Source organism: Symsagittifera roscoffensis, chromosome 4 (genome assembly GCF_963678635.1).
Source record: "Symsagittifera roscoffensis chromosome 4, txSymRosc1.1, whole genome shotgun sequence".
Lineage (NCBI taxonomy): Eukaryota > Metazoa > Xenacoelomorpha > Acoela > Convolutidae > Symsagittifera > Symsagittifera roscoffensis.
This window is the reverse complement of record NC_087065.1, coordinates 30,353,975-30,376,869: the sequence shown is the minus strand read 5'-3', so window position 1 is coordinate 30,376,869 and position 22,895 is coordinate 30,353,975. Positions and strand designations below refer to the sequence as shown.

Genomic DNA, 22,895 nt, shown 5'->3' with positions numbered 1-22,895 from the left:
TAAAATTGGATTTTTTTTCAAAACTAATCTTCATATTTACTTGTCGCGTAGTGAAACATATTCTAGTCTGTTTTGCAGTTTTAAATCTTTTCTGTTTTTACAAATCTTTGTTTGACAAACTGCAAAATTTTACAGCTTTTTCAATTAGATTTTGAAAAATAGGCTTCCCAAAACTTTTATAAGAAGTAATAAGATGGGTAATTTCTGTAAGATTGTCTCCCGAAGATCAGTTAGTGATTAGTAGAAACTTAAGCGTATGTGGTTTGATTTTGTACAAAAAAAATACATTCCATACGAATGCATTGAACGTAAAATCAAAACTCAAGGTATATAAAAGTGGCGGTATGTTTATTTCGCATATATCCAGCATTTTTTACAACAATACTTCATTTTTTAAGCGACACGGTGATAATTGAATCAATTTTTTCTGCAATACGAGGAGTAGATCTTACACGTGCTGATGATATCAAAATTGTACAAAAATCAAGTCATAAAATTTAGTCAATGATTTAAAGTAGAAACGTTAGCAAAAAAAAACAAAAACTGTGTTTTTGACATGAACAAATAGTTTTTGACATAAACAAATGGTTTTTGACATGTTTTTGTAGTTTTTGACATGAACAAATCTTTCTGCAATACGAGGTGTAAGCCTTCCACTTGCTGGTGATGTCGAAATTGTACAGAAACTATTTGTTACGAATGAAAAAAACTTTTGTTCAGATGAAATCAAACTGAAATTCAAATGCTAACGCAGTTCTAGAATGGTTTTACAAAGGTTATCCTATTTTAGAAATCGAAACACAAATAAAAAATTGTTTGAAATTTTTCTTTGAAAAATTGAAAATGGAATTTTTTCAAAACTGATCTTCATATCTACTTGACGCGTAGTGAAACATATTCTAAAGTCTTTTTTTGCAGTTTTAAAAACATTTCTATTTTGAAATAACTTTGTGGGACCAATTTGCGATATTTTAAAGCTTTTTCAAAAAGAAACTGTAAAATAGGCTTCCCAAAACATTTATAAGAAATTGTATGATAAAGGATTTTTGTAACATTGTCTCCCGAAGACCAATTAGTGATTAGTGAAAACTTGAGCAAATTTGGTTCAACTTTGTACACAAAAATGGGTTCCATACGAATGCATTGAACGTGAAATCAAAAATCAAGGTTTAGAAAAGTGAAATTATGTTTATTTCGCATATAACCAGCATTTTTTCTACAATACTTCAATTTCCAGCGACACGGTGATAATTGAAACAGTTTTCTCTGCAATACGAGGAGTAGATCTTACACGTGCTGATGATATCAAAATTTTACAAAAATTAAGTCATAAAATTTTTTCAATAAAGTAAAGGAGAAACGTTAGCAAAAATGACAAAAACTGCGTTTTTGTATTTTTTGACATGAACAATACGAGGTATAAATCTTCAACTTGCTGGTGATGTCAAAATTGTACAGAAACTATTTGATACGAATGAAAGAAGTTTTTGTTCAGATGAACCCAAATTAAATTTCAAATGCTAACGCAGCTCTAGAATTGATTTGAAAAACTTTCTAATTTTAGAAACCAAAACACATTTTAAAGTTTGTTTGAAATTTGTCACGAAAAAAATTAAAAAAAGGAAACTTTTCAAAAGTAATCTTTATATCTACTTGGCGCGTAGTGAAACATATTCTAGTCTGTTTTTGCAGTTTAAAAATTTTTTTGTTTTTAAAAAACTTTGTTGGACAAACTGCAAAATTTTACAGCTTTTTCAATTAGAATTTGTAAAATAGGCTTCCCAAAATTTTTATAAGAAGTAAAAAGACAGGGAATTTTTGTAAGATTGTCTCCCGAAGATCAGTTAGTGATTAGCAGAAACTTAAGCGTATGTGGTTCGATTTTGTGCAAAAACTGCATTCCATACGAATGCATTGAACGTAAAATCAAAACTCAAGGTATATAAAAGTGGCATTATGTTTTTTTTGCATATATCTAGCATTTCTTACAACAATACTTCTTTTTTCCAGCGACAACGTGATAATTGAAACAATTTTTTCTGCAAGGCGAGGAGTAGGTCTTACACGTGCTGATGACATCAAAATTGTAAAAAAAATCAAGTTATAAAATTTTTCCAATAAATTAAAGGAGAAATGTTATAAAAAAAAAAAAAAAACTGCGTTTTTGTATTTTTTGACATGAACAAATCTTTCAGCAATACGAGGTGTAAACATTCCACTTGCTGGTGATGTCGAAATTGTACTGAAACTATTTGATACGAATGAAAGAAATTTTTGTTCAGATGAAATCAAACTAAAATTCAAATGCTAACGCAGCTCTAGAATGGTTTAAAAAAATTGTCTAATTTTAGAAATCGAAACACATTTTAAAAATTGCTTGAAATTTTTCACGAGGAAAATTTGAAATGGAAATTTTTCAAAAGTGATCTTCATATCTACATGACGCGTAGTAAAACATATTCTAAAGTCTTTTTTTTGCAGTTTTAAAATTTTTTCTATTTTTAAACAACTTTGTGGTACAAATTGTCGATATTTTACAGCTTTTTCAAAAAGAAGATGTAAAATATACTTCCCAAAACATTTATAAGAAGTTGTAAGACAAGGGATTTTTTTAAGATTGCCTCCCGAAGATCACTTAAGGATTAGTAAAAACTAAAGCGTGTGTGGTTCGATTTTGTACAAAAAATGGATTCCATACGAATGCATTGAACGTAAAATCAAAAATCAAGGTATAGAAAAGTGAAATTATGTTTATCTCGTATATATCCAGCCTTTTTTCTACATTACTTCAATTTTCCAGCGACACGGTGATAATTGAAACAATTTTTTCTGCAATACGAGGAGTAGATCTTACACGTGCTGATGACATCAAACTTGTACAAAAATCAAGTCATAAAATTTAATCAAGGATTTAAAGGAGAAACGTTAGCAACAAAAAGACGAAAACTGCGTTTTTGTATTTTTTGACAGGAACAAATCCTTCTGCAGTACGAGGTGTAAATATTCCACTTGCTGGTGATGTCGAAATTGTACAATAATTTTTTTATAGTTTTTAAAAACTGATTTTTATACTTTACTAAAATACAAGACTAAAATACTTTTGCACCATGATTTTTTCCTTTCATGACTAAAATATGTTTGCACCATGGATTGAACATTTATAGAGCTCAAAATGAGTAACAGGCAGTTTTCTATTTAGGTTATCACTGATAGCGCAAAAAAAGTATTTGACAAGAGGGAAATGGAAAAGAGTCTAACTTTTTGTTAAGAAGGAAAGTTTTTTAAAAAAAACTTAACAAGTCATCAAAAAAGATTGAGTCCAGTAGCGGATTTAGGGTGGGCACGCCCTTCCCCCAGGGCTTCGACCCCCTGTCGACCCAAAGGGTCTCCCCTTTGTACTATTTTGAGATAATATCCATTTTTGGTTGACTTCCTTCGGCGCCAATCTATACTAACTTTGAGGGAGGGGGGGGGGGGGGGGCAGTTTTCGTCTTTTTGTTGCTAACGTTTCTCCTTTAAATCCTTGATTAAATTTTATGACTTGATTTTTGTACAAGTTTGATGTCATCAGCACGTGTAAGATATTTTGGTCGAAATTTTCCAAAAAGTGGCCTGTTTTTCAAATTTTGCCTGCGCCGCAGAAACTTTGACCAAAACAGGGTCTGTTTGGTACTTTGGGAGACCTCAGAAATTCAATTTGGTCGACCTAAAAAAAAGGTCGACAAAATTTTTTTTTGAAAATCCGCCCCCCCCCCCCCCCTCTCGAGAAATTCCTAGATCCGCGCCTGATTGAGTCCATCCGTGCTGGCTTCTAAACAGAATAGCGAAGTCTCAAACTTTTTTTTAAAAAATCAGAGATAATTAAGGACAATTTATATTATTGAATCAGCTTATTCGTTTCGGCTGCAAAATTGAAAACCTTTGATGACAACTCTCAAAAAACTCAAAAACAAAAAAGTTCAAAAAAAACTCCAACACATGTTGCGTTTGAACCATATAAGTTCCCTTCACGCACGTTTTATTTCTAACAATCAGCCAATTTCAACATTTCAGTTTTGATAACTCTTGGTGCTAATTTAGCATCCAGTGACGTAAATCAAACCAATTAGCATATTATCAAAAACTAACTTTAAGTCTTTTGTTTCCATTCGTATCAAGTGACTTGAAGTTGAAACCAATTGGCATACTTTCAATACCCTCAACTGTTATTATTTCTAAAGCGTTTGCGTCGATAGTTTATTTTAATGATTTTTATTCTCTATTCTCCAAAACAAAAGCAGTTCTAACGCCATTTTGTCACCAAAACCCAAGAGACTCTTTGAGACAAAAACATCATCTGCCAGTTTTTAAAAGTTTTTAGTAAAGTAAAGCTCTTCTGTTCATCTCTCAGAAATCAATTTTTCTCAGTTGCTTACTAATCAATCCCTCAACTAATGAATTTTAATTACATGATCGAAAAGTTTTAACTTCTTGCCTAAATTCATTCACTGATCTAAACTATGTTATTTCAGATCTTTGATAATAACCTAAGGATCTTCTAACAAACTCTCCTCCCATAGCACCTACCTAAGAATACGCACGTTTTTTTACTAAAAACAGAGAATAAGCACTAGTGTTTTCTATTGAGAGTTCTAATTTTGAAAAATCAGATCTGGAATAGAAAGTTTGAGATTTAAAATAACCATGAAACACAACACTTCAGATCTGAAGTTAGATCCGACACAACATTTAATAAATTATAAAAAAGAATTCGAGCAAACAACTCATTTCGACATTTCTACAGCTTTTCCAATTATCAATTATAATAAGATTAATTAGCGGTAAAAAAACTACCAAATAATGAAACAAACAATTTTTTAAATAATTTTTTGTTCAACTGCTTTACAAATTGTAAGAAGACTTTTAAAAAATTCCGATTTTCGTGCGCTACTCATGCCTTATCCGATACGTACGTAGCAAAAACTAGATACATCTAAAAGAGGACACTTCCTTAAGACGACAATGGTATACTAATCAAATAAAGTTGGGATAAAAAAATAAATAAACAAAATAAATAAAAAGTAGATGTTTTACTTGCATTTCTTTTTGTTCCGACCAATGAACATGAGGAGGAACTTTGGAGTTGGATGTTTTAGTTTTTTTATTTTTTTTGCTTTCCACGCAAAATCTGTTACCCTAAATAATCATCGGACGGACTGGGTTGAGTGATATGTCATATTAAAGCCCTATCAGTCGTGATTCAAACAATTTTAGAAATTTTCTAAAAATTGTTCCCAGTGTTCAGAAAAACCGGTTTGAAATTTGAGTTTTCGTCAATTTCGAGCGAATGAGCAGGCTTACATTAGCTTTATTTGTGATTATTTTAGGCGTTAAAATTTTAATTTTTCTCAAATGAAAGTAGTTTTTAGAGTTTTTAGCAAGGAATCAAGTTTTTAGATTGAATGTTTCTTTTTACTTTTTGACGAGTATGAAATAAAAGTTGTCTACTTTTTGGCCAAACTCCATCCGATATTTGTCTCAAATTTTGGGAAACATATTTCAATAATCTCCGATGTGAAACAAAACTGAGTAAATTTCATTAATATTTTTTAACCAAATGCAACCGAGAAAAACAAAGTTTCTTTTCTGAAGTTATATCTGAAATAACACATTCTGAATGTATCAAAGCAGTTTTTAACGTTTCGCAATCCATTTTAGATTCAAAATTTAATCTGAAAAAGGTTCATTCAGATCTGAATTAAAACTTTTACTAGGTAGGAAACCCAAAGTTAATAGAACGAGCCAGCGTAGAGCAGCAGCAATCCAATGGATAATTCTGGATAGATCTGAAACAGCACTGAGTCAGTACTGCAACAGCACTTTAAAATTCTATCAGCAATCTTCTTGGATATTTTTTGATCAGAATTGCAGGACTCAAAAACACCACCGATACAGCAGTGAACCAAATTAGTACTGGAACAGCAGTGCAATTTCTTCTTCTGGTTTTACCCCTGATCAGAGGAAATGTGCAGTACCATTTCTATACATGGTCTTAATGATGTAGATAAATGGTCTTAATAATAATACTGCTGCAAAAACTGACCACTGCTGTACGGGCTGACCTAAAATGCCTGTCAAACTATTTTTAAAAATCGATAAATGATTTTTATACAGTTTGTATAACACCGGACGTACAGAAGCCAAACATTGCATAGAGACTCTGTTCTCGACAGTTTTTTTCCAACATAAAAATTAAATAACTATAGCATTTTTTCCAGAACAATCTATTCAAGTTTCGCATTAATTTTTTGTGTTTTTTATTCAAAAACACAATAACGAAGTTTTCTTTTTAAAAAAATCCTTTAAGAAGCAAGAATTGCACAGATGAACTGCATTCAACGATTCTCCAAGAAGTTCAATGGAGCGTACAGTGCTGATTTAAATTAACCGAAAGAAAACAAAGATCATCGGAAAATTTAAGTCGTTCTTCTCAAATTGGCTTAAAATTATACAAAAACTTTTAAACGCAGCAACCAAAATTCGATCTGCAATCCAAATTTTACGCCATAAAAAAGGTGAATTTGGCTTTATTTCTGTTTCATCAAAACTTACGCTGAAGCTATCTGATCAATTGACGAGAAACTTATATCGAAAGAAGCCACTTATGCAGCCCAACAAGGCTCTAGATGAGAAAACCTCCAAAAATATGCACAAAATTTCTGAAATATGCTTTCAGGAAAAAATTTTGAATTTCTTATGTACAAAAAAAAGAGTTTTTTTTCTATCAGGCAAAAATTAGTTCTCTTATAAAGATTTTTTTAAAAAACTGCACCATAATAATTCTGGCAAAATTATTGTCCAGTTCACTTTTTGTCTAATCACAACCCAGTTTGAGAAAAACGCCTTTGAAACTTCAAACTTCGCTCGTTTTGTCCGGATAACTCAAATCCGCACTGTATTACCAACATTAAAAATCACGAAATAACAACAATGCTTTTTTTAAATCAAATTTAGTGGCTAAAAACCGTGACATAGTATTTTTAAGTGCCAGTAAAATATAGCATATAAAAATAGTAGATGAGAGATTTGACTGCCGCAAAAAAATCAGGGAAAAATAAGCTAAGTTTTTTTTCCATAGAATCCATCTACGTAATTGTATGACAAGCATTTTTCCTGTATGGAATTAAAAATAAGCAAAATATTTGTTTGCTGTCAACCCAGATGGTTTTTACTGGCATATCATGAATCTTGGAGACAAAATTATCAAGGTTTCGCTGAACAAGAAGGTTTTATTATCTTCCTCGCCTTGTGAATGAGATAAAAAATTATGAAACAATCGCTTCATGCATACTCAATCAAAAGTTGCTAGAAACTAACCAATGCTAAAATTAGCAAATTCCAAGAAAAAAACAATAACTTTTCTTTTCTTGGCATGAACTTCACAGACTAAAAATTAATCTAATTTTCAAATAATAAATTTTTTGATGCTCTATAAGTTGTTTCTTCGAACTGCATTTGAAGCAACTCTTTATTCAATGGAAAGTTTTACAGCTTTATACTGAGTTGAAAGTTGTGATAGTAGTCAACGTAAAATTTTCATTGTTTAATTGTCAAGTTTAATAGTCAGTGTAAAATGGTTTTCAAAGGTAGTTCAAAAATGCCTGAAAAATTGTGATAATCTAAAACTTGGCGTTATGAACACTTTTGTAGATAAATACTTGGTATTTATCTATCCCTATAAACAAAAGCAAAAAAATCCACTAACATTTTGCGGAATCCACTCACAGTTGCGGAATCCAGAACAACTAACTAACTATGTTTGATTGCGCAACAAATTAAATGTGCCGACAAAATTTACTATACAATTATATGTACGGGGAATCCAGGTAAATCTTGTAAGTGGAATTCACTTACAATTTGGAACATGTTCAAATACTTATCTCTGGAATCCAGGAACATATCGACACAAAAAAATGTGCACCTATCCAGTGCACAGTTTGGCCTCGTAATGTTCTTCGAAAGTCGGAACAATTATCATTAGAGCCTCCTATTTATGAATCAAATTTTGCTGCATTCTGATTGATCGAACTGATTGATTGATTCGTCTACCTTAAACTTTAAATTATTTCCACCCTCCCCCACCCTTTCTTTTGAAAAAGAGAGGAGGGTGTCATTGTTAATAGATTAATAGATCCCTTTTTTGAATACATTTTTCATATATGTTAAGAAATAATTGATTTACCAATTTTTCGGCGTCATATGAAAAACTTTAGATTCATAATTAAATTTGGAAATTCCGATCATGCTTGAATTAAGAACATATGAACATTAAAAATGGCGAGATGTGCTCTAACAAAGTTAGTTTAGCGGAGAAATTGACTTTTTAAGAAAACTGCAAATAAGTGCTCGAAGAATCTACAACTATTCTCCCAAAAGGCAATGTATAATTGCAATGAAGTGAAATTGGACAAAATTCAGTAGCGGATTGGACTGGAAATCAGTAGGGCGGTGGGCGGAAGCTCCTTCCCTCTCTGGGATTTGACCCCCCCTTCCTGCACAAAGGGTCCCCCTCTAGTACTAATTTCAGACCTCCATTTTTGGCTGATCTACTCTAAAAGTTTTCTGAAGGTGCCTTTGGCGCCAATATATAGTTTTTTGGGATAAGAGCGCGCGCCGAAAAAACACAAATTTTTGGTCAGACTTCAAAAAGTGACTAGAACGCCTTTTTTGGCCTGTTTTTCAAACGGTGGTGCAGAAAATTTGGTCAAAGTTGGGCCTATATAGGGATTTGGGTGAGCTCAGAAAATCAATTTGCTATCGACCTAAAATCTGCATCTGACCAAATTACTTCTTTTTATAAAATTTAGAAACAAAAATTGGCAAGTGAAGTTGCTGCAGCTGTTTGTTTCTAATAAAATGCCTACTTTCAAGGTCACAGAGTATGAAAGTAATGTAAATGCTTCACACAGTTTGGATGGCTGACCATCTTATCAGTATTTTTGTCTGATTTGATGAGTTTTGGTGCTGATCCATTAACAAGGGGTACTGTAGGCTGACTAAAATTAAGCGTCTTAGGGGTACCACCTAGTGTTTTTCTGCATATGGACTTGGAACATAAGCGTTTTTGTTTTTCGATCAATAGTTCTGAATGATTCAAGAATGATTCGGTGCGGCAATATTTTCCAAAACATTGAATATAGTTTTGATGAGTCACAGGCGGCAATCAACAAGATGGGTTGTCTGCTGGCGTCTCGGATGTTTGTGGTGTTCACGCAGCTGCGGCTGTTACTGCTGCTGTTACTGCAGCTGTGCCATCTTCTCCCTCAGGTGTTGTCTGTACATATGGATGCATATGGCATAATAGGTGGCATAGGCCACGTTGAAGATGAGGAACGCAATTGGGAACAAATACCTAAAAAGTCAACACCCTTCTTTTTTCACTTTGAAAAGTCAAAGACAAACGCTGCATCTTTCTTCTTGTTTTTGAGAAATCTTCAAAATAAGAAGCCGAATTGAATCATTAAACTGCACAATATGATTTAAACTTCTAAGGCCACCCCTTCTGTTATTTTGTCGATAGACGATAGCGCCTCATCTTCCATTTGGTGTTGTATGAGATGGTTAAGCCCCCCTGTTGATCTTGCTAACCTGGACACTTTATCGACAGTGCGAGGGACCTCCTTCACCCGAGCCTCAATCATTCGGTGTGCAAGGTTGGCTAGTGTCAGTTTGCGTGTACGGGGTGGCCTGTCTGCGGCTCCCCCAGCTTCACCTCCCGGTGGTTTGGCAGATCCATTGAGGGGTTCGTTCTCCACAGCCATGCCCTGTGACTCTGACCGACGAGCGTGGGCTGGAAAAAGAGCGTTGACAGCAGGTCTTCCCGAAGTCAAACCTAAAATGTGTTCATGATTGAATGGAGCGCCGAAAAGCCAGCCTGTAGAATGTGAGGCGACCCCACAATTCGTAACAAGCCACAACTGGTAACAAATGGCTATTAGATTATGCAAAGAACACTGATGCACGCGCAGTATTCCTCTCCTGCCGGATGTAAGCTGCGGAGCATGCGGAGCAAGCGGAGCAAGCGCATTCTACTTGTTAATGCCATGCTACGAATTGTCGCCTTATCACTTTAAAATGGTCTCAAAAATACAATTATTGGTTGTTTCGTGAAACCATACAAAAAATAGGACAAAAACTAGAGCAGTCAATGATCATACGTTGACCGATACGAACATATCTGGCAATCACATTCAGGGACAGATTTACGGGGGGTGGGGGCTCATGCCTTTTTCCTCAGGGATTCGACTCCTGCCGACCCAAAGAGTCCCCCTTTGTCCTATTTTGAGATATCTATTTTGGCTGACGGACCCTAAAATTTTTCTTAAAGGCGAAGTTTGAGCGGCGACGCCCTCCGAAAAAACGCTATTTTTGGTCAAAAATTTTCCAAAAAGTGTCCTAAAACGCTTTTGTGGCCTATTTTAAGTTTATTTTTAGTGCTTTGCGAGAGCTCGGAATACCAATTTGGTCGACCCTAAAAAAGTCCACAAAATAATCGAATTTTTTTTGAAAATCCGCCCCCACCCCTTGAGAAAATCCTAGATCCGCCCCTGGTCACCTTGATTTCCTGGATAGCTGCGGTTAATCACAGAGAGGTGAAAGAAATGGGAAACAAGAAAGAAGTGCGACAAAAAGCGATACAATCTCAAACTAAACTTACCAAGTTGAAAGTCTGATACAGCAAATGTATTTTTGAGGTGGTTAAAACTATCAAAAAACCGATGACAGCGTGATGTTCCATTATAAAATCGAGAAGTTTGAAACTTAATGTCTTTAAAAATAACAAGGATATCTTAGAATAAAAAGGTCAAAAAACATAACAAGGATAACTGGTCGGATGCAAGTAAAAAGTAGGACAGAAGCAAAAAAAAATGAAAACTTTCGAAAACAATTTTTTTTGGAGATCATCTGTCGATTTCTAGACAGTGAGAGAAGACTTAAGTTAAAGCTGCTGCAAGACGTTAAGAGTCAAATATCAGAGCCGATATTGGCTTTTTCTTAGGAGCAATTTTTGAAAGAAAAAAAATAGCTCCTTTTATATGCCGGCCACCTTCGGGAGGTCAGAGATCTCATGCCTGATGGGGAGCGATGATATCCTTTTTAATATGCTAGGGCGTTTGGAGCTGGGAGGGGGAGCGTCTGGTCGAGCATCCCAAACTAATTGAAAGCAGTCTTGAATAATAAACTAACTTGAGATGAGTTGGACCTGTTATCGCATTGAGTAATTTCGGATGAAGTTCACTGTATGCTTTCCACGCTAATTTTACAGCCGGATGGTTTACCGCGGTTCGTCAGTTCGTTACTGAGTTTAATTCTACCCTTATGCCCTGCTTTCAAAAGATTTGTACCTGGAATAAACATGAGTTCGACTTTATTCTAGTCATTTCTATGTTGGTCGTCGTCACATGGAGTAGTAACAGTAGTCACTTAACAATAAGTTTTCAGAAATAAGTTAGGGATTTTGATTGTTTAGTAAAAAAAACTTTATAATCAAATTAAAAATTGAAAGCATAAAAGAGGAAATGCGAACGAGTTGCTTCCATCCGGGGTCTGAAAAAAGTTCTAAAATATACAATACATTATGAAACTTCTAGAAAAAATCAGTTTCGGGTTGGATGAAGTGTTTATATCTTATGAAGACGTCGTGGTTCCATAGATCTGATTCTAAGAGATTATTGCTGTTTGATGTGTTATGAGTATCCTTGACTCGGCCAAAGAGCTGCTTCATGTGTTCATACGATTTTTTCTAGAACTTTGCATCGTAGAATATTTGTCGAATAGTGCATGAGACACTTCCAGCGCTAGAGACTTTGCTTAAGTTTTCAAGAGGAGTTTGCGCATCATTGGCTGTTTTCTATGATAATTGTCTACACTTCCTTGACGTACTTTTTTGTGATTCGCCTCGACATCAAATTTTGACGCTCTCACTCAGGCTGGATAAAAAAAGAAAAAGCTGTCGTCGCTCTAGACCTTACTTCATCATTTGATACAATTGACCTGGAGATATGGCTACTTACACTCGAGAAATATGTAGGTGTTAGAGAATTGGCAAAAATAAAATGATCACATCATACCTCAGTAGTAAAATACAACGTTTCAAGATAAATCAAGCTATATGGAAACTTCGCATCATTAAAACTGAGGTTCTACAAAGATCTTTGCTAGGACTGTTGCTCTTCACAGTCTATCTTTCGCCTATACGAACTGTATTTTTGAAAACTTGTTTGGACTATCAAATCTATGCAGATAACACCATGCTTTACTGTAGTCTATCCTCAGATGAGGGGAGTATTGACAAAATTCAAATCGACTTAAATAAATTTGTTGATTGGTTCGAAAACGTGAGTGTGAAAATTATTACAAGAAAAAAAAGAAAACAGAAATGATTGTTGAGAGAACAATTTTTTTAAAAAGCTAAAAAACACATGAAACTAGAAATTTGTCATCAACGGTTGCCATTTTGATTGTTTTTAAATCGCTGGGAATAATATTTGATCTACACATGAAAATGGCACAACAAATTCAACTGTTGTGCAGGAGCTGTTATTTTCAGTTGAGACAAATGGTTTCATCCGTAACAGTTTCAGTTTCTCCAACAGACATCTTCTGGTCCGAATGCTCATTCTCTCTTGGCTTGATTACTGCAACAGTTTGTACTCTGGGTTACCACAAAAACTAATCAAAAATTACAGATAGTTCAGAATGCGGCATGCAGATATATCTTCAAGATATCAAAATTTCTTAGCATGTCGCCATTTTTGCATGATCTACACTGGCTGCCCATCACTAAGCGTATTCATTTTAAGCTGATTACAAAAACTCATTTTTCAACTACCGGGTTTATTTCTATGTCAGAATAGATCAAAAACCTTTTAGCAAAAAATGATAAAAATTCAGCAACTAGACTGATCATTTCAAAAGTTTCAGCAAATTTTGGTAAATGTTCGCTCGCTGGAACAAAAGGTTGAACAGTCTACCAAATAAGCTGAAAATTAAATTTTCCCCAGAAATTTTTAAAAAATTTCTATAAGGTATATTTTTAAGCAGTCTCACTATTGTTCAAATATTTTCAGTGATGTTTCCTCGAAAAGAAACCATCATGAGAAGTTTTGACGCTAGAGGTGTTAGCGCCTTCAATATAAATTTCCCAAGAAGAAGGTTATTCTTCATCAATGACAACAACTCAATACAGTCAGAAAGATAGTCCACGCGGAACAATTGCGACAAAGTGCTGTGAAAAACGATTCAGCAAAATTTAGCATTTTATTTCAAAAACCTTGTGGTGATGGGTCAGACGCATAATTTGTTGGACATAAAAAACAACCAAATAATGACGAAAAATGAAGTTGTCGTAGAGTGAAATAACTAACTTGTAGGTATATGAAGTGTGGCATAAAAGTGGTTTTTATGGAATTGAGGTATGAGATTGAAGTATTGGACGAACGTATCGATAATGTATCATGAAGGGGCTGAACAAATGCAATGGACGTCTGGCAGAAGCATATGGACTCTTGTTCGAGAAAACCGCAATAAGATTCCGACGGGACATATCAGTCGATATCCTACATCCCAAACCAAAACGATAGCGCTTACGACCGCTTGCGCGAGATTTCCGAACGGCATTGAGAAAATTGTAGACTTTTCAAAAATTTTCGTTGTTACAAAAAGTTTGAAAAATTATTGTAGAGATGTTTTATAATATCGATTAATGAAGGCCGCTGTGGACTTTGTTCTTGAAACGAATAAAAATCTTAGCGCCGAAAGTTGCTTGAAATCTCTTGGCAACGCAAAATTCGAAACATTTTACGGAGGCCGCTTCTGTCACTGAAAGAAAACAGAAAAGACACGAAAATGGAAAAACAGGAAAAGGTGATGAATACGAACATTATGCAGGCCGCTTTAGGCTGCAACAAAAGTTTCAGGAAAATAACAAGTACTTCAACAATGAGAGGCAAACAGAATTATAACGGCACATTTTGAACCTTTGAACAAAAGAGGGTAGAAAACTACTGACTGATTGACTGACTGATTGATTCTAAGAGATCATTGCCATTCGATTTGATATCAGTATGCTTCTCTCGGCCAAGGAGCTAGTTTATGTCTTCGTACAATTTTTTCTAGAAAATTGCATCATAAACTAGTTGTCTAGAGATAATTTGCTTCAGTTTTTCAAGAGGCGACTGCGTATCATTGGTTATTTTCAATAACAATTATATACAGTTCCTTGACATACTTTTTATTTGTGATTTGCCGCGCGACATGAAGTATTGACGCTATCACTCGAATATTCCATTCGTGTTTCATCTGTAAAGCTATCAATTGTCTACGGGGAACAGTCATTTTACAATATATAATACTGCTCGGGTTTAGTAGCGTGTAAAAAATTTTGCGGGCCTGTTCTTTTAGTTCCGTCAACTTGATTTTCTGAGCTATCTGAAATTATTATAAAGTGCCTAATTTATCCAAATTTTTCAGCGCCACAGGCAAAAAGCGTTTTGAGGCACTTTTTGTAAAATTTTGGCCAATAATCGTGTTTTTTTGGCGCGCGCTCCCCCCTCAAAATTAGCATATATTGGCGCCCTAAGAAATATTTTGGGATCTGTCACCAAAAGTGATATCTCAAATTAGTAGAAATGGAGGACCCATTGGGTCAGCAGTGGGTCGAATCCCTAAGGGCACGGTAAGTTTTGCCGGCTAAAGCGCATGCCCAGGGCTTGCTTAGCCTGTGATATAGCACATTTTTTAATTCGCGGCATCAGAAAACAGTGATTACCATTATTTATTTTTCTTTTTGATGACTTTCCATCTGGGTTGAAAGAAACTTTTGAAGCCTTGCTATAAAACTTGAAATGGTTTTAATCTAGTCTCAAAATGATTGAGAAGTATTATAAAGACTTCAACTTCTTACATAGTGAAATTGGGATTGTTTTCTCTCGTGTGAATTGGCTGTCCACAGACTGAATAGTTAGCAGTAATTTGGCCTGAAGGAGAAACCAATGAGGAAGCTATGGGTGATTTGATGGGATTTGAGTATCAGCTTAACAAGTAATTCAATGATTTTGTTTTTGCTGAGAAGTGTCGTGAGACATACAAGTTGAGTGGATTGATTGAGAAGGGGCCAGCTCAGTAGCGTGCCGAGGTGGGAGAGGGTGCCAATTTTTTCCAAAGGGTCCCCCCTTTTGTTTAAGTTTACGAGATCCATTTTTTCCTGGCCAGCATCAAAATTTTTCTACGCACATGAGCTGATGGTTATTCCAGAGTGTGAAGTTTGTGATTGAAGTCGGTCTCAAAGAGCTGTTCAAGAAATTTATTCTTGATGGGTTGGTTTTGTATGATAACAGCGTTGTGGACATGTTTGAGGGCAAACAAGAAAAACTCGACGGAAAAGGTTGCAGTTGCTAGGCGTGCCATTTACCTTTGAGGACATAAACAAAATTCAATAACTCTGGTAGCTATTTGACATCATTTCTTTTTTTAAGGACTCTTTGATTGCGAGGAGTATAACTGAAAATATAAAACTTTATTCACTTTGCTGTTGATCTCTCTTGACGAAAACTTTTCGTCAAGAGAGTTTCATGATTCAATATATCAAAAAAAATATTTATGTTTTTTCTCGTAGGCGTCTTGGTACTTGATGGCTTTTTGTTATTTTTATGATTGCATGGTATCGATAGTGAAGTTTTAACTGGTTCGACTCTTTTTGATTTCTGTTTACAAATCTAGCTCATCATAGAGCAGACAAAACTCTTATCCTCGAGTAAGTTCGTGCTCTTTTTAGAATTAAACAAAACTAGAGTTCAAGCTTATTTTAGAGCCAAGGAATTTTGAATCCAGCTCATCTTGGAGCAGTTATTTGAGTAGTGGATATTGGAGACTCACAGATGTGGAAAAATGAACAACCAGAAAAGTTGAACAAAAAAAAACTAGCTCATCTTTGACCAGTCAGAAATTACAGGCAGACACAACGAAAAGTGAAGTACGAAAGAACTTGAGCTCAATTTAGAGAAATGAAATTTGTGAAATGTTAAAAAATCCCATTCAATATCCGAAAAAGTTTTAACAAGATCAAACCCTTGAGTACCGGGAAAGGGTGTATAAACAACCACGATGGCGATGATGGTGATAATGACCGCCTCCAATTTTATTAGTTGGTGTAAATGGAGACTACATTTTTCGTATGAAATTGGGGCTTCGCTTACGTATCTGGGTTTTAACAAAAAATCATTAGAAAGTTTTGAATTCTTTTTATGTCAGTTTTAAGCGCTCAAGCACTTTTCACAATTGTTTGTCGGTTTGAATTCTTATGAACATGGATTTTATTCTTTTTGTGTTCATTCTTTTTTTTAAATTGATGATTTAGTTGCCAGTCAAATATCTAACTTTAGTGTTATTTCATATTCAGATATATGTACTTTGCTTAAAGTCTTACTCAGGGGCGGATCTAGGAGTTTCTCGAGGGGGCTGGATTTTCAAAAACTCAAAAATTTAGACGACCTTTTTTTTAGGTCGACCAAATTGATTTGCGAGCTCTCCTGAAACGTTAAGAAAAACTGTTTTGGCCAAATTGTCTGCGCCGCCGGCAAATTTTTGAAAAAAAAAACAGGTCAAAAAAGCAGTTTTGGAGCACTTTTTGGAAAGTTTTGGAACTTTTTGGAACTCCCCCTCAATAAATAGTATAAATTGGTGCCAAAAGCGCCTTTAGAAAAGTTTTAGGGTCGGTCGGTCAAAAATGGAATTCATCAAAAGTATCAAAGGGGGGACCCTTTGGGTCAGCAGGGGTCGAATTCATGAAGGAAGGCGTCCACCCCCCCCCCCCCCCCCCCCTCCCCTAAAGCCGCCCCTGGTCTTGCTTGAACAAACTGTTCTTCATGATTCACCGGGGCTTGGAAAAAGAAACCCGGGCTGAGGTGTTCGACTCATGATTCGTCCGACACGGTCGAGCGATGTCCGATTTTCGTCGTAAATTACGGTCGAATCATGTGTTGAACAAGGTCGAATTATGAGCCGAACGAGGTAGAATCATTGGTCGAGCAGGTCAAATTATGGGTCGAACGGGGTCGAATCATAAGTCGGACGGGATCGAATCTTGGTTCGAGCGGGGTCTAATCATGGGTCGAACGGGGTCGAATCATGAGTCGAGCGAGGTCAAATCATGGGTCGAACGTGGTCGAATCATAGGTCGAACGGGATCGAATCTCTGTTCGAGCGGGGTCGAATCACGGGTCGAGTGGGGTCAAATCATGGTCCAATGGGGTCGAACCATAAGTCGAACAGCGTTGAATCATTATTCGAACGGGGTCAATTGTGAATCGCATGGGGTCGAATGATGAAAGAGATTTAGAGAAAAAGTGAGTTTTTTTACTTGCAAAACTGAAACAGAGCAAACCACCACCAGAAAGCTTACACAATGTCCCGAAATTATAAGCAAGTTTTTGGGTCAACAAAAAAAAATGTCACCATAAAAACGAGCTAGAAAACAATCAAAAGATACATTATGTCACCAATAACACAGCAGTCGTCAATTAAAAATAACAATTAATTACCCCGGTCGAACTGGACGAAATCTGATCAGACAGAAGTCGGTCGAACAACAAAGTTTTCCAGATCAAAAATACACACCTGATATCATTCTGATGGCCGAACTAGGGTCAAATTAGGGTAATTCTAGAGTCGAACTAGAGTCGAATCAGGGTCGAATTAGAGTCGAATCAGGGTCGAATTAGAGTCGAATCAAGGTCGAGCTAGGGTCAAATCAGAGTCGAGCTAGGGTCAAATCAGAGTCGAACTAGGGCCGCAACAATGTCGATCCAGGTAGAGCTAGGGTCGAACTATTATAACATTTTGACTTGGAAAGTTAATTTCCACCTGGAGTAAAAGATAAAACAAAACATTTTGACCTAGAAACTTAATTTTCACCTGGAGTAAAAGATAAAACAAAATGTCGTTTCACTGTTTCACTGAGAGGCTAAAGCGCAATATGTTTCTTTTCACTTAGTAACCCCTATATTTAGTTATGGTTGATGCATTTAACAGAAAATTTAAAAGGAATTGTTTTTGGAATATCAGTTGCCTCGAAAACACTTGAAAACATTTTCTTTCTATTGATACGGTCGAAACAACGAGAATTTGGTCGAGGCGTTCGAAACATAATTGGCTTCCGTCGAACACATCTTTCTGTGGTCGCATCGGCCGAAACATAGCCGACTTGGGTCGATTCACTCAAAATATAATCGGCTTCGATCGAACACAGCCGAACACATTTTTCCTTTGGTCGATTCGTCGGTTCGGTCGAAACATAGGCAATTTGGGTCGATCAAAAACACGGCTACGTTTCGACCGTTTCGACCACAGTCAAACACCTCAACCCGTGCTATACGAATCTACGATCCTCAAGTTTGTGGCTCTTTCTATCATATTTTGCTGCTGCCCAGGCTGAGGTTTTCAGCAATTGATTCGACAGAAAAGGTCAAATGAAGTCCGAGTTTTGTCTTAAATTAGGACGGTTTGATTAATTCCTGATAAAGTTGAACAAAGTCGAACAATGTCCGGTAAAGTCGAACAAATTTGAAGACGGATATCGTTCGACTGAAAAAATCAAAAACGGACATCGTTCGACTGTTTCGGTCAAATCATGAGTCGAGCGCCTCAGCCCAGGAACATGTTTTGATTAAAAGTGTTTTTTCTCATCTTTTTAAAAATGTGATGAAGATTTAAACCATCTGGTAGTTGATAAAACTGTGGATATAATGTGTTATTTATTAGCTTCGCTAATGTATTCACTGTTTATCAATTTTTACTTTTTAGAATATCCAGTAATTAATAAATTGTTATGGATAAGAGGAACTTAACGTTGGTATATTAAAAGGTGGTATATTTTTGTGTATGAAGGAAAGGAAATTATTACGAAGAGCAAGTTTTGTTTTCTCTTCATATTTATCCAGTGAAGAGTTTATTTTATTTATCCGACAGTTTGAAGGGAAGGTGTGTTTTTGTGCACTCGGCAGTTGTGATGCCGTGTTTTGCTATATAAATGACGCTGGATTTGCATCTGCATCTATTAGAATGGCAATTTCTAGATCTGCTGCTTAAAGTTCGTTTTTTGATCAAATTGATTTTCGAATAGTTATTATTTTTGTTTAGTGCCTGAAACTGTCTACTGGTTTTTTTTTTATGTGTAACTACGTTCGTATCTTAGGCAATATGGCTATCATTTGATAAAAAATGGTTTGCCTAAAACTTTATGGTTTCTTTCGGGTAGATTGAAAGTTTCTTAATGTTCTTTCAAGAAATTTGTGTTTCTGTGTTTTTTTTTCAAATTTAAGCTTTTACTACCTGTATTTGTTAATTTCTAAAATCCGATCTGTTTTTCTGATTGAAGAGGGACGTGACGATTTTTTTTCCCAGTTGTGTTTTATTAATACAATTGTTTGCATTTTTTACTTCTGAATATCAATTTTCTGAATATGTTTTTGTACGAGTGTTTCAGTTTATACTGCTACTTGTATATTTGTTTCGTCTAATAATTTTCATATTTCCTTACCTTGAATTCGTGGATTTTGTATAATTTTCTAAATACTTTTGAGAGGGGGTTACTTCATGCTGTTCCATGTGGTAGAATTTTTCAGAGCTTCTGGTAAAAACTAATGTTCCAACTTTCGAAGAAAACAAATATGTATGCTTCGTGTTCTTTTTTATTCAGTCAATTTTTGGCAGTCGAAATAATAATAGTGAGCAAAAAATATATATGCCACATTGAAGATATCGACTCTTTGAAACCAATTTAAAAAAAATTATCTTCGATCAATTTTTTCATAGTTTTGGGAGTTTGAAAACAGTCAATTTGGCCATGCTCTGGACAACTTTATGCGCATTTTGATGGCTTCATCCATAATCTTGTGAGCGTAACGCAAATTATTAATGCGTGGCGAGTTATCTCGTACAACCAATTCGTTAATAGAATTGAGGCTAGCTAATAGGTTGCATTATTTTCGTAGCAAACAAGTTTTTAAACTTGATTTTTGATGCTGTCGGAAGTTTAAAGGTTTTTCTTATTTTCCCCAAAAATTTACTCGATATGACTTACGGGGCAGTCGGAACGTTTAGCGCTTTGTCCTGGTATACGAGCGGTCTTCTTGAATTTAGTAGTGATATTTCGGTCTTTGGTTGTTAACTGTTAATATAAATATCTCATTAAATTGATATTTAGGTGCTAGTTTTTTTGTTTGGTCCCGTGCGAAAACTAGTTTAGACGATTGGTCCCGTCTATTTTCTAAAAACAAAAGCACGCGGGGACTCGAATCTACATTTTGGGGTTGGTCACCAAATTCGTATCCGCTAAGCTACACCTATGTCAAAAATACCAAAATTAAGCTGCTGGCTGTGTGAATTAACCCAAACACTCTCTTGTTTTTATTAAGAACCATAGCATTTTTGAGGGACCAAACAAGTAAACTAGTACCAAAACTTATTGCTGTGATTCTACTGCTTTGATTTTAGACTGCGTGTACTTCATAAAAGAAATTATTCTTGTATTTTTATCCAGTATCTTGTTTATGAATGTTTCGACAATAAAATCAAAATTTTATTTCGCACAAAATTTTGTGTCTTAAGGTTTTGTGTGTAAATGATGGATGATAGTGCTTTCCTTGTATTTTTTGAGTTTTAAGTTTTTAAATCATTTCTGCTTTCATGTTTCATGTTATTGACACCTTGATAAAGGTAAACTTGTTGCTGTACTTTGTCGGTTCGATCATAGAGCAGAGAGCTCTTCAAATGTGTTAAATTTAGTTTATAACTTTAAATTCTGATAAAGTCTCACTACCATATGTTCTGTTTGATGGTGATTTTTTTGTTCAGATTTCGTACCAAACGTAACGGAATATTTGTGCTCGGGTTGGTTCTTTTTCTTCAGACAAATTTTGACTTTTTAACTAGCCATTTTTTCACAGAACTTTTTTATATCACTCAAAAGTTTTTGTTGCCTGAGTCTAAATTTGAAAACATATTTCCCGCGATCTTTTTTCGTAAAGTTATTGGGGTTTCCTAATTGGATTTAGGCCAATTTGGGACAATCAACGCGCAGCATATTTCGCGCTACTAAGTTCATTTTACATTTTTTACAATTAATTAAAAAGTTTTTACTGCCCCATAGACCTTGAAAGGAAGTCGGAACATTCAGGGCCTCGCCTTGATACGAGCAGTTTTGCTTTTTTGGGCTTAAGTTTCTAATTGTTTCACCAAGCCAGAAACGCAATGAGTAAATTAATGAGTGCATTTTGTTTATCGTGAATTATCCCAAATATAATCTGCTTCGTTCGAGAAACTTTTTGCTTCGTTTCCGTGTACTGGATGATACTCCAGAATGCTCTAAGAAATGCATATTTTAAACAAAACACTACTGCTCGTATTGGGACGAAGCACAGAATGTTCCCACTGCCTTCTAAGATATATGGCCCGGGTTGACCAAAACTTCTTATCATACAATTTCCATATATGAGAAACTTCATGTCATACAATTTCGCACAATTCCATACGTACAGAAAATTGTATGAAAAATCTATGATAAGCATTTTTCCATAAAAGAAAGTTGTATGATCGGAGTTTTTCCATAAACCAGAAACTTGATTTTTTGTTTTTAAATTTAATTTCTGAAAAATTTTGGATTGTGTTTGTAATTTAACACAAGTGACAAAGACCTTTGTTTACTCAAACCACCAAAGGTTGGACGGACTTGCATTTACAATGCTTAGAGAACGACCTGAATTGTCTTAAAATTGTTTTTCACAAATGATATAACGAAGGTAACAAACTTTTGAAATTTGGCAAAAATTTTCCAAGATGATTTTTTAAAAAAATTAAACTTTTAAAATATCAGGCATTTATCAAGGCATACCATACAAAAGAAAAAGGAATTTTCAGCGTTTTTGAAAAAAAAGTTATACAGCAAAAATGAGAAAAAAAACATTATTGTATCCAGGACTACGTTATGCACACAAAAAATTAAATTTTGCATGCAAAAAAAAGTTTTTGGAATCGTTTGTTTGCGTACAAAATTTGATTTGCAGTTGAAAGAAAAAAAATAAAAAAAAAAATTTTGGGGTAGTTTCAAGTTTTTTTGTGTCGCCATCAAAAAAATTTCCAGTCATAAAGATTCCATATATGGGAATTGTATGATTTGCATTTTTCTCAAAAAAAACCTCGGTTTTTTCATCACCAGACTGTTTTATTAGAATCAAACAGCCCCAGAAAGAAGTTTATATCTTTTTTCAACGATTTTTAGAAATTGTATGAAAATTGTATGACAAGCATTTTCCGACACACTTGATGTATGAAATTGTATGAAAAGTATTTTCGGTGTATGGAGGCCAACCCGGGGGAGCAGTAAAAACAAAAAAAAATAAATTAAAAAAAAAACAAAATGAAACTTTTTTTTTTAAATTTACTAAAATCATCTGCCCACACGCCATATAAAGTACAATAAGATATATTTCGCTCCTTGTAACAATTAATTAGGGCAATTCAGCTTCTTTTAACCAATTTGAACGATTTCTGAGACGGATTACCACTCAATAGCGCGTTAATTGTCCCAAATTGGCCAAAATGGCAACATTTAAACCCCCGTCACATTACCAAAAACGATCACAGGTGAAATATTTTTTCAAATTTAGGCTCACGACAACAATACCTTTCAAATGATATAAAGAAATTTCGTCAAAAATGGCTAGTTAAAAAGTCAAAGTTTGTCTGAAGAAAAAAACCCACCTGAGCACGAATATTTCGTTACTTTCGTATCGAAAGTCGGTACAATAATCCATTTTGAATCAAATTTGCTTTTAAATCAAATATTTGTATTTTGCAAT

General features: G+C 34.9%; 1 protein-coding gene across 1 annotated transcript in view; it reads right to left on the bottom strand.

Annotated features, from left to right (window-relative positions):
- Nucleotides 1-8,807: 8,807 nt before the first annotated feature.
- LOC134844372 (glycine receptor subunit alphaZ1-like) overlaps nt 8,808-22,895 on the bottom strand; it is a 124,432-nt gene continuing 110,344 nt past the window's right edge. Inside the window, exons 6-7 of the mRNA XM_063861021.1 lie at nt 9,628-9,871; nt 8,808-9,391 (exon numbers count right to left, since the gene is read on the bottom strand). Coding sequence (XP_063717091.1) covers nt 9,277-9,391; nt 9,628-9,871 — 359 coding nt within the window. The 3' untranslated portion in view covers nt 8,808-9,276. The remainder of the gene's footprint in view (nt 9,392-9,627; nt 9,872-22,895) is intronic.